This window comes from Cervus elaphus, chromosome 25 (assembly GCF_910594005.1).
Source record: "Cervus elaphus chromosome 25, mCerEla1.1, whole genome shotgun sequence".
NCBI classification, from domain to species: domain Eukaryota; kingdom Metazoa; phylum Chordata; class Mammalia; order Artiodactyla; family Cervidae; genus Cervus; species Cervus elaphus.
Window position 1 is genome coordinate 52,473,642 of NC_057839.1, and position 11,712 is coordinate 52,485,353.

The 11,712-nt window shown below is 35.8% G+C and overlaps 1 protein-coding gene across 1 annotated transcript in view; it reads left to right on the forward strand.

Moving 5' to 3' along the window:
* Window positions 1–11,488, forward strand: part of CDH12 (cadherin 12) — a 445,647-nt gene extending 434,159 nt beyond the window's left edge. The window contains exons 10-12 of the mRNA XM_043887731.1: window positions 3,765–3,882; window positions 6,257–6,508; window positions 9,956–11,488. Coding sequence (XP_043743666.1) covers window positions 3,765–3,882; window positions 6,257–6,508; window positions 9,956–10,455 — 870 coding nt within the window. The 3' untranslated portion in view covers window positions 10,456–11,488. The remainder of the gene's footprint in view (window positions 1–3,764; window positions 3,883–6,256; window positions 6,509–9,955) is intronic.
* Window positions 11,489–11,712: the final 224 nt, after the last annotated feature.

Below are 11,712 nucleotides of genomic sequence, written 5' to 3' on the forward strand. Positions count from 1 at the left end.
CTTCTTTAATATCTAGTATTTGCTTCCATTTGAATGCTTTCTACTGCTTCATAGAATATTTCTTGCATGGCTCTAGTCGTGTGATGTTCACTAGCCTTATATGTATTTGATTAATATTAAATAAATTTTAAAAGTTATCATTCACACTTATTTGTTTCTAGTGCCTGGTAGCTATATGAGATGAGTGGCTACAATTTTTTAAAAATACTTTTGTTGGAGTATAGTTGACTTACAGTATTGAGTTATTTTCAGGTGTACTGAAAATTGAATCAGTTATACATAGATGCATATCCATTCTTTTTCAGACTCTTTTCCCATATTGGTTATTACAGAATATAGAGTTCCCTGTGCTATACAATAGGCCCTTATTAGTTATATATTTTTATACGGTAGCTTGTATTTGCTCATCCTAGTTTCCAAGTGGCTACCATTTTTATCCGTGTACATGCAGACTGTTCCCATCAGTACAGAAACTTCTAGGGGACTGTGTTGCCCTGTTACTTTTTTTGATAATTTGGAGAAAATTCCCTGGTAGTTCAGATGGTAAAGAATGTGCCTTCAGTGCAGACTCGGGTTCAATCCCTGGGTCGAGAAGATCCCCTGGAGAAGGGAATGCCAACTCACTCCAGTATTCTTGCCTGGATAATTCCATGGACTGAGGAACCTGGTGGGCTACAGTCCATGTGGTCATAAGGAGTTGGGCATGACTAAGCAACTAACACATTCATTTCATTAACTGTATTACAGGATGATTTATTTAGTCATATGTTCCCAAGTGATAAATTTGCACCTTTAACTTTAAATAGACACAGAAATATATATATATATATATACACACACACACACATTTAAAGTTAAATGCTTTATCCTTTTAAATGCAGGCAACATTTATGCTGGATTTCATTATTTGCAAAGTTATAAGAGGCTTCCCAGGTGACACAGTGGTAAAGAATCCACCTGCCAACGTAAGAGACGAAAAGAGATGTGGGTTAGATCCTTGGGTTGGGAAGATTTCCTGGAGTAGCAAATGGCAACCCACTCCAGTGTTCTTGCCTGGAAAATCCCATGGACGGAGGAGTTTGGTGGTCTACGGTCCATGGGGTCGCAAAAGAGTTTGAAACAACAGAGTGACTGAGCACACAGACAAAAAATGAAAATAAGTTTACCAAAGTTTGACAATTTAGAGGTATTTACTACTTTCCAGAGCCTTCCATGGATCTCTCAAAGCTAGTCCTTTATTTTTAGGTAATGTGGGACATTGATTATATCATAGCAATCAGAATCATGTAATGTGCCAATTTAAAGACTTTTGGAAATAGAACTCTAATGTTTCTATGTTTCTCTAATAAATTAAAAAATTGCGAATAGTAGAAGTTATTAGAGATAACTTTATTTTTGTATGCTCAGATAAAGTGGTAAGAAATCTGTGGGGTCGCTGAGAGCTCTTTTTCATAATAATTATATGTCAAGCATTTTGCATTCTTTTGGGCCACTATGCTTAGTCACTCAGTTGTGTCCAACTCTTTGCAATCCCATGGACTGCAGTCTGTCAGGCTCCTGTGTCCTTGGGAATTCTCTGGGCAAAAATGCTAGAGTGGGTTGCCATGTCCTCCTCTGAGGGATCTTCCCAACCCAGGGATGGAACCCAGGTCTCCCACATTGCAGGTGGATTCTTTACCAACTGAGCCACCAGGGAAGCCCTTTTGGGCCACACTTACATACAAAATATAACCCTGAAATATGAGAAATACAGTATATGAGCATTTTCTGCTTTTGATCCCAGTCATCCTAAGGGTCTAGAAACTATGCATAGGAACTATCTGTTTTGGATTATATAATAACTTAATATATATGTATGTATGTATGTATGCCTTACCTATCCATCTCTGTGCCTGTTTCTACCTATCAAAAGAAGAGAAAAGATGACTCTACATAAGTCAATAGTGATTTATATGATGAATCAATGACACATTGGCCTCAGTAGCTCCTTAGGGCAATAACTCCCAAGTGGCAATTCCAGATCATTGCCAGTTTATACCAAAAAGGTCACCTCTGTATGTTATTTTAAAAGATTTTTTTGTTATGAAGTTATTTTCTTCATAAATTTTGATGTCAATTTATTATGACAAAATAATTATGCTAGTTGATAGCAAAGGCAAAGCAAAACTTGGCAAATTAATTCCCAAATAATTTAAAGAAATTTCATAGATGAGATATAGTGATCTGAGTACACGGTTTTATCTGAGGAAAATTGAAGCTTTATAGGGTTTGCGTGGTAATTATTAGACTAAATTGCCGTATTCCACAATTTGGCCTTTGGTGTTGAATCCATGATAATTCTAAAGGCTAAATAGATGCTGTGTGACTGAATCACAGTAAAATTTATTGCTGTTTAGTTGCTAAGTTATGCCCATATCCGACTCTTTGCAACCCCATGGACTTTAACCTACCAGGCTACTCTGATCACAGGATTTCCCAGGCAAGAATACTGGAGTGGGTTGTCATTTTCTTCCCCAGGGAATCTTCCCCACCCAGAGATCGAACCCGTGTCTCCTGCACTGCAGGCGGAGGCTTTACCATCTGTGCTACTAGGGAAGCCCACTTTACTCACCTGGAAACCCCCACAGTAAAATAGGCAACTGAAATTCTCATTAGCGATTCCATGATCAAATTAAAAATTACCTAGCAGTGAACTTGAAGCCCGGGTATATATGTTATGTACTTGTGTGTGGTCCTGGGTGTGCCCACCAAAACACACAGCTAGATAGAAGGCAGATAGCAATCATAAGTCTGAGTTTTAACCATGGAATAAAAACAAATAGGGGCAAATAACTCTCATGTTTAATGGCATCAATCTAAGTGCACAGGATTATCTAAGGTCTTCCTCTGGCAAATTCAAATTTAGTCTAAGAATGTGGTCACCTGAGCTGCACCCTGCCTTCCTCTTCTGCACACATGTCCTGCAATTTCTTCCTGATGCAAAGTCATTGCATACATTAATAAATAAATACCTCAAAGCCATTTGTATTTTTTTATTTACACAGTGAATTATCAGTGTCATAGCTTGGCTCTTGAAAGTTAATCACCAAATTCCTAAGGGAGTCTCATTGAAATATTAGGATTTTAACTGTTTAGATATTTCAGGAGCAATTTTGGAAAAATTTTGAAACAAAGTTGATCATGATTACTTCTTAAAAAAAAAAAAAAAACTCCAAGAAAACATAATTTATATTGTCACCCACTGGTGGGTGGGTGGGGGGACATAAGAACAAAAACAGATCTACATCCTCTGCTTCCTTCTCACTATTTTACTTATTTATGAAGATAAAACTCGTTCTCACAAACATAATGATACTAATTTTTTTTTCCTTGAAAGGACTTTTAAATAATCAGAGACTTTGTCTCCAGTAAGTATTTTCATATTTAGGCTAGAAAGCATTATTTTGTCTAGTTTAAAATGCAAGCAAGTACATTTTAATTTTATTTTGCTTATTAGTGAGAATTTTCAACATTGTTATTCTCTTTAGTTATGTGGACATTGATTTAGAATTAGTTCATACCCTGTAATTGTACCTGCCACTATTAACTCTAAATATTTTACTGTTTATAAAAGTATTTGTAAATGATTGACCCAATGATATAAATTCTAAAAATGTCATTTTGGTTTCCTTTCATGTTTCATTAAATATATGCATTAGCCTGGTATGTAGAGTTCCCTTTGAAATCAATGACTGATTTCAAGTCTGATCTCAACTTTGTTTCAGATAGTTCAGATAGTCAGTGCTGCAGACCGAGATCTTTCACCTGCTGGACAACAATTCTCCTTTAAATTATCACCTGAAGCTGCCATCAAACCAAATTTTACAGTTCGTGACTTCAGAAGTAAGTTTAACCTCGTAAAAATTTAGCTTTTATCAGGCAACTTTGTAAAAGGACGCAAAGGTAGAAATCAATGCTCTTCCTAAAAGCACTCAACTTCTTAAAATATAGAAATCTATATATGAGAAATACAAAATTTATGACTAACAGTAAACTGTTTAACCTATATAGACTATATCTAATGAGGCAAGTTACTTCCATTTATAATGGGGGCATTCCCTTAATGAGTCAGACAACCAATATACTGTTTGGGAAATTACTTTTCATGTTTTAAATATATCATTTCTTTTACATGCACTGCTCGTGCATACAAGTAATTCTTTTATTTGTATGACACATGGTATGGTGCAGGCTTTTTAGTGAAAATAATACAGGTTTCACTCCTACTGCAATACAACCTAAATGGCAGATTCTCAATACATTAAAGTATACTAAATAATTTCAACTTCATAGTTAATATAAATTAGCCTCATGCTTGTTTTATTAAATAAGATGATGTAATGCAAATCCTTTAACACAGTGCCTAGACTTTATTACCTTTAAGATAATTTTAGCTACCAGCTCTGTCATCATAACTAACTTACATATCTACCACCACTGATACTACCATCACTGTTACTAATATTTAGTAACATCTGCTGTTATTAAAATCACTACAAAAATACAAAGGACACTGGATTAAATACATTAAGGCTGGCAACAGATCAGCTGTTCTGACTTTAGTTAACCTGTCTATAAGCCATTTAAAGAGTTTATAACAAATCCAATGACCTGGGAAGTCTTTGAACGGTTTACACAGGAGCACTTTAGCAGATCAGGATGAATCCAGTGTAGAAAACAATAGAGGAAGACAAAACTATATTTGATACTATTGCAGAAAATGGATGAAAGTGTCTTGAATTAGAGATACGGCTGTGAGGATGGAGGTTAGTGACTTGGCAGATGGAATACATAAGCTTGATGCTAGATCTCCTAGATTCCATGTAAAAATGATGAAGAAGAAAACGAGTAAGACTTGCAGACCATTGGTTTGGGCAACTAAATAGACAGTCATATCATTCAGGAACCAAAGTATTGACTGTTTTCCACCATTTTATATTTGCTGGAGAATCTATATTTGGTTACTCATAATAACATGAATCAGATCATCTTTGCCTCATGATATAGTATATTTTCATGATCTAAACTTGTATTTGCCACTCATGCCATTTACCATACCCTCATTTTATCTTGTTATATTTTAAGTGTAATTGGAAGTTGTTTTTGGTTTAAATGGATAGACACTTTTTTCACCTTTATTTTATGAGAGCATTTAAGTTTTACTCTTTTAGCAAATTTCAATTATACAGTACAGTGTTATCAACTACAGTCACTGTACTATAATATAGATCTTCAGACTTTATTCATCTTATAACTAAGAGTTTTTAAGCCTCTTACCAACTTTATCCCATTTCTCCCCGCTTCCAGTCCCTGGCAACTATTTTTCTATTTTCTATTTCTATGGGTTCTACTTTTCTTTTTTCCTTAGATTCCCCATGTAAGTTTTATCATGCAGTATTTGTTTTGCTCTGACTGGTCTTTCATTAGCATAATACCCTCTAGATTCATCCATGTTGTCACAAATGGCAGGATTCCCTTCCTTTTTATGACTGAATAATATTCCATTGTGTATGAATATATGTATATCTATCTATATATATATATACATTATATCACATTTCTTTATCTGGCAATTGATAGAATTGATAGCTATTGTGATTCAAACTCCTTACAAATTTTAATGAATCTTGATGATTTAACACATTTTCTTTTCTTTTCCATGTTTCTTATGCTGTTTTAGAAAAGTGAAAATGTATACATATATTCACACATATATACATATATGTAGCATAGATATAGACTTGGGAAAAGTAAAAAATCAAATTTTATCTGAAATAGTATATTGATATGTGTCATATTTTAAAGACTATATTCTTAGGTAAAATACTATGCTGATTCATCCTTTATAATCTTTGTTCTTCTAATCATGTAAGAAAGCATCCACTGAGGTTTGTTTTCTCTGTGAGATTTTGATATCAGAAAAAGATAAGTGCTTTGATACAACATATTTCTTGTCTTGTAACCAATTTTCTATCCTTTCTCAATAAAAAATTTAATTCTTACTGCAGACAAGATTAATGTTTCTTCTTTTCTGAAGGATTTTCTTTGATTGCATCTGATTACAATTTGTCAGCTTTCATAATGATAAAAGAAAGAATTGAAATATGGTGTATTTTACTGACTCAAGAAGAGCTTCCTACTGTTTAACAGATACCAACTTGAAGATTTGAAGTGATACTCATAGTAACCATCTTACCACACGTGTCATGTTTTGTAGACAACACAGCTGGAATTGAAACCCGAAGAAATGGATACAGCCGCAGGCAGCAAGAGTTGTATTTCCTCCCCGTTGTAATAGAAGACAGCAGTTATCCTGTCCAGAGCAGCACAAACACAATGACTATTCGAGTTTGTCGATGTGACTCTGATGGCACCATCCTGTCTTGTAACGTGGAAGCAATTTTTCTACCTGTAGGACTTAGCACTGGGGCTTTGATTGCAATCCTTCTGTGCATTGTTATACTCTTAGGTTGGTTTCAATATTAATCACGTATTCTCTTTCTCTCCCTTGTCTGTGTATCTCTCTTCTCATTTTACCATGTAAATCAGTGTTTCTTCATTGAGCTGCTGCATATAGATAGAAGGAAGACTATCTATACTGAATTATATTTTTATCAAAGTTAATTTTCTACTTCCTACCACATGGAAATATACCAATAGAAATAAATATCACCAAAAGTATGTTCAAGCCCTAGGGAATTTTCAAGTGTGAACAGTTTGTGGCACTTGCTGCAATGAACTTTTCTATCCCATTGCAGCAGCAGTTTTAAATTCATTTTTTTACATCCTGGTAATTATGGGATTGTAGAACCTTTAAAATGATACTAGGCACAGAGTAGTTGTCCAATACTAGTTCAATAAAGAATGAAAGAGAAGAGAAGGCACAGGAAAGTAAAGGCACCTCTGAATTTGTTTTTTTCTGTCTAAAGTGCTGGCCAGAAGCAATTCTTATTCCACTTTTCTCAGATCTCCTTACATCAAAACTCTGACCATTCCCACTAGGACAGAACAGAATACACTAAAATATCGAGAAGCACAGCGAAGGGAAAGGATTGAAGAAAATGTATTCTGTAACATCTCTGTGAGAATGAAAACCTACTTCAGGGGCTTCCCTCTTCCATCAACTTTGTTCAGCTGACTCTGTTTCACTTATTCATCCTCTATTGGATTCACAAAAACAAAGAGAGATTTTTATTTTTATTTTTCCAGTCATTCCTTTAAATGAAAATTGCAACAGAGGTACAGTTGGGCTCTGTGGAATCAGCTTATATCTATGCATGTGTATTATTTAACCAAAATATTCTGACAAATGTACACACATGCCTTTATCTTTGGGATAGAAAATAAAATTTTTAAGTACTCACTAGGATGTGTGGCTTGGACGGTAAAGAATCCACCTGCAATGAGGAGGTCTGGCTTTGATTCCTGAATCAGGAAGGTCTCCTGGAGGAGGGCATGGCAACCCACTCCAGTATTCTTGCCTGAAAAATCCCATAAACAGAGGAGCCTGGTGGGCTAAAGTCCATGGAAGAGCTGTGCATGACTGAGGCAACTTAGCACACACTTGCTAAGTATTTACCAGGTGTCTACCCTGTACCTAGGTGTGAATTGCTGGTACACAGCTTTGAATGTTGACACTGTCTTGCCACGGGGTCTGCTTACAAATCCATCTATTTGATCTCTGTAGCCAATCTCAGAGCCCTTTCGATCATCTTATTCTTAGCCATTTTATATATTTCCTAGGGTAAGTGAAAGCATGAGAATCTTGTGGTGTCCAGGAACTTCTATTTGACTCTCAAGCACATCTAACTAGTGTCAGTCATGGCAACTCTCAAGCCATTTTATACATATGCAGGTCTCTCTATGAGGTTTAAACTCTCTCACACACACTTTGGATGAACAAACCATAGTGTTTTCAGTTCTGAGATCTGCATAAAGCCCAGAAGTGAAAAGTGCTGAACATCTCTTCAAAACCCATTGTACAGAAGCCCTACCTTTATCTCCTCTATCTTCCTCCTTAATTTTGGAAGAAAAGGGAATAAACTTGCTTTAATCATCATGTAGTCGCCTACTTTCTAACCCTGTGACAAGATCTTTCTTCCAAACACTGTTGTGTTAAATTAAACACATTTGGCTTTCAATCTATTGCCACTGCTATGGAGGAGAGGGGAGAATTATTCCAGGCAAAATTGAGCACTGACTTAATGGTGTGAATCTGTGTTTATTCACTCAAAAAAAAATATATCAAAATAATGATGACCATAAGTTGATGGGGGAAGAAAAGAGATATTCGATGATAAGAGTAAATTAAGTATTTCAAAGTATGATCTTGTTTTAAGAAGGCCAACTGATTACTAAGCATTTAGTTTGGAGAATATCTCAATATGGTAAGACACAGAATTTAAATTATTTGTGGTCTTACTTGACACAATTTGGAAAGCTGACTCTTATATTGTATATTCTTTTTCTTTTTCTCTTTCTTGTTTAATGCTTTTAAAAGTGGCTTTTCTGTGATTTGTGTTTATTTTGTCAGAAATAAAGCAATGTTAACACAAGGTAAATCTAGATATGAATAATATCTAAGTGTCAATTATGGGCAAAAATATTCAAGTTTTACTGTGTGCTAAATCACTTCAGTCACATCCAACTCTTTGCCACCCTATAGACTGTAGCCCTCCAGGCTCCTCGGTCCATGGGATTCTCTAGCCAAAAATACTGGAGAGGGTTGCCATGCCCTCCTCCAGGGGATCTTCCTGACCCATAGATTGAAACTGGGTCTCTTGTCTCCTGCAGTGTCAGGCAGGTTCTCTTCCATTAGGGCCACCTGGGAAGCCCCTCAAGTTTAATTTTGTGTGCTTAGTCACTCATCAGATCGGACTCTTTGTGACCCCATGGACTGTAGTTCGCCAGGCTCCTCTGTCCATGGGGATTGTCAAGGCAAGAATACTGGAGTGGGTTGCCATACCCTCCTTCAGGGTATCTTCCCAACCCAGGGATTGAACCCGAGTCTCCCGCATTGCAGGCGGATTCTTTACTTTCTGAGCCATCAGGGGTGCCCAAGAATACAGGAGTGGGTAGCCTATCCCTTCTCCAGGAGATCTTCCTGGGCCAGGATTCGAACTGGGGTCTCCTGAGTTGCAGGTTGATTCTTTACCAGATGAGCTACCAGGGAAGGCCCAAGTTTTATTCAATGCTATACAGTTCTATGTATGATTGGACAAGCCATTCTTTTATTTTTTTCTTTTTTATATTAATTTTTTATTAGATTATAGTTGATTTACAGTGCTGTGTTAGTTTCAGTATACAGAAAAGTGAAGTGGTTATTTGCATATATATATCCACTTGTTTTTAGATTCTTTTCCCATATAGGTCATTACAAGATATTGCCTAGAGTCCCCTGTGCCACATCATAGGTTCTTATTCATGATCTATGTTATATATAGTAGTGTGTACATGTCAGTTCCAATCTCCCACTTTCTCTCTCCCGCATTTCTCCCCTGGTAACCATAAGTTTCTTTTCTACATCTGTGACTGTATTTCTGTTTTGTAAATAGGTCCATTTACACCATTTTAAAAAATTCAACATATAAATTATATATTTGCCTTTCTCTGTCTGCTTTTTTAAAACTTTGTAACAAATTACCTGACACTGAGATATTTAAACATATGTCAAATATAAGACTACTGTTATTAGAATTTGTGAGTTTTGCAATGTTTTCACTTTAGCTACAATTTAAAAATGAAACTGAATTTAAACAATGAAAATCAGCATAGATAGGATCCATGCAGATTACAATATGTGTACTTTGAAAATAATAGGATGTCATTAAAAAACTCAGCCAGCCCTGATCAATTTAATTTCTTACAGAGAGATGAGCAGACACAGTCTCACTTTGCCATTTTTGTTTTGTTCTAGCCATAGTTGTGCTGTATGTAGCTCTGCGACGGCAGAAGAAGAAAGACACCTTGATGACCTCTAAAGAAGACATCAGAGACAACGTTATCCATTATGATGATGAAGGAGGCGGGGAGGAGGACACCCAGGCTTTCGACATTGGTGCTCTGAGAAACCCAAAAGTGATTGAAGATAACAAAATTCGCAGGGATATAAAACCAGACTCTCTCTGTTTACCTCGTCAGAGACCACCAGTGGAAGATAACACAGACATAAGGGATTTCATTAATCAAAGGCTACAAGAACATGATGTGGACCCCACAGCCCCACCATATGATTCATTGGCAACATATGCCTATGAAGGCAACGGATCAGTAGCCGACTCTCTCAGCTCCATAGAGTCTCTGACCACGGAAGCGGACCAGGACTACAACTACCTAACAGACTGGGGACCCCGCTTTAAAGTCTTGGCAGACATGTTTGGAGAAGAAGAGAGTTATAACCCTGATAAAGTCACTTAGGGGAGAGGCAAAGATTAAAACACAGCCAACAGAAGAAATTTAAGGGAAAGGAACATAAATAGAAATCATACACGTGCACATGCACACATACACACACACACACACACGGCTTTCTAGGACAAGATTCCTTTGATTATCTGGTTTCTAGCAAGTTGCTATATTTATCATATTGTCAGCTTTGGTTTATTCTGCCAACACAAGATAAATCCTCTAGTGTGTACTTGCTTGGTTTTGTTTTGTTATTTTGGAAACACACTGAGACGAGCTCAGGCCTATTCAATACAATTTACTGACGTGACAACCTAGAACGAAGATAGCTATGTGGCATCACGGTGGAAGAGTGTTAGATTTTTCTTAATTCCACTAAAGTGCCTATTGAAACTCTTATCATTTAAAGCGGTGTAGAGTACTCTCTGCTGTGATGGCATTGCAGGATTCAGACACAGAGGACATAAAACAAAGACACTGTCTTTATGTCAAGGAGCAATAGCAACATGCCGACTTCTCATTCCTTTTAAGGAAAAAAGAAAACTTTCTGAACTCCATCTTCTTATAATTAAACTGCTCTTTTTTCTTTTTTAAAATGTATGCCAATATATATTTGTTTTTTCCTACCCTTTCAGAAAATTGAAATAAATGCGATAATAACAAAGTTAATATGTAAGTCCCAAATTTTAAAAGCAATGTTTGATCTTAATATTAGTTCCTATTAAAAGTGTTCATGAAAATGTTAATTGTTTTCCAAAGAAATAAAATTTTTAAAAAGAAGATTAAAAAAAAACTCTTTATAAAAGAAGCCTCAGGCTGAAATTCAGATGAAAATAAATATTGGTTTTGTTTTAATATTGTGCCAGTGCGTGAAAGGTTGGTTTTAACAAATCATCAGATCGTTACAGTCTTCAGTCATACCAAAAATTTAAGTTGTGTTATTATGAAACATTTTTGTGGAAAATGTCATTGATTTAAACAAGGAAAGATAAATTTATATACAGCTTCTCAGAGTTTCTTACAAGCTAGTGATTCTTTGATGAGCCAAGAAGATAAAACATTTATCAAATAATGCAGAATGTATTTATAGCATTTCTAAAAATATTTGCTAATAATTACCAAACAAATGAAACATCAGGAACTTTGGAAAATTCAAACCAAATATAACACCTAAATGTACACTAATGCAAGATCTGGCAGTTGATTTACTTATTTTATTAATGTGAATTTCAACTTGGAGCATCATTCTATTGGAGCTCAGAGTTACTT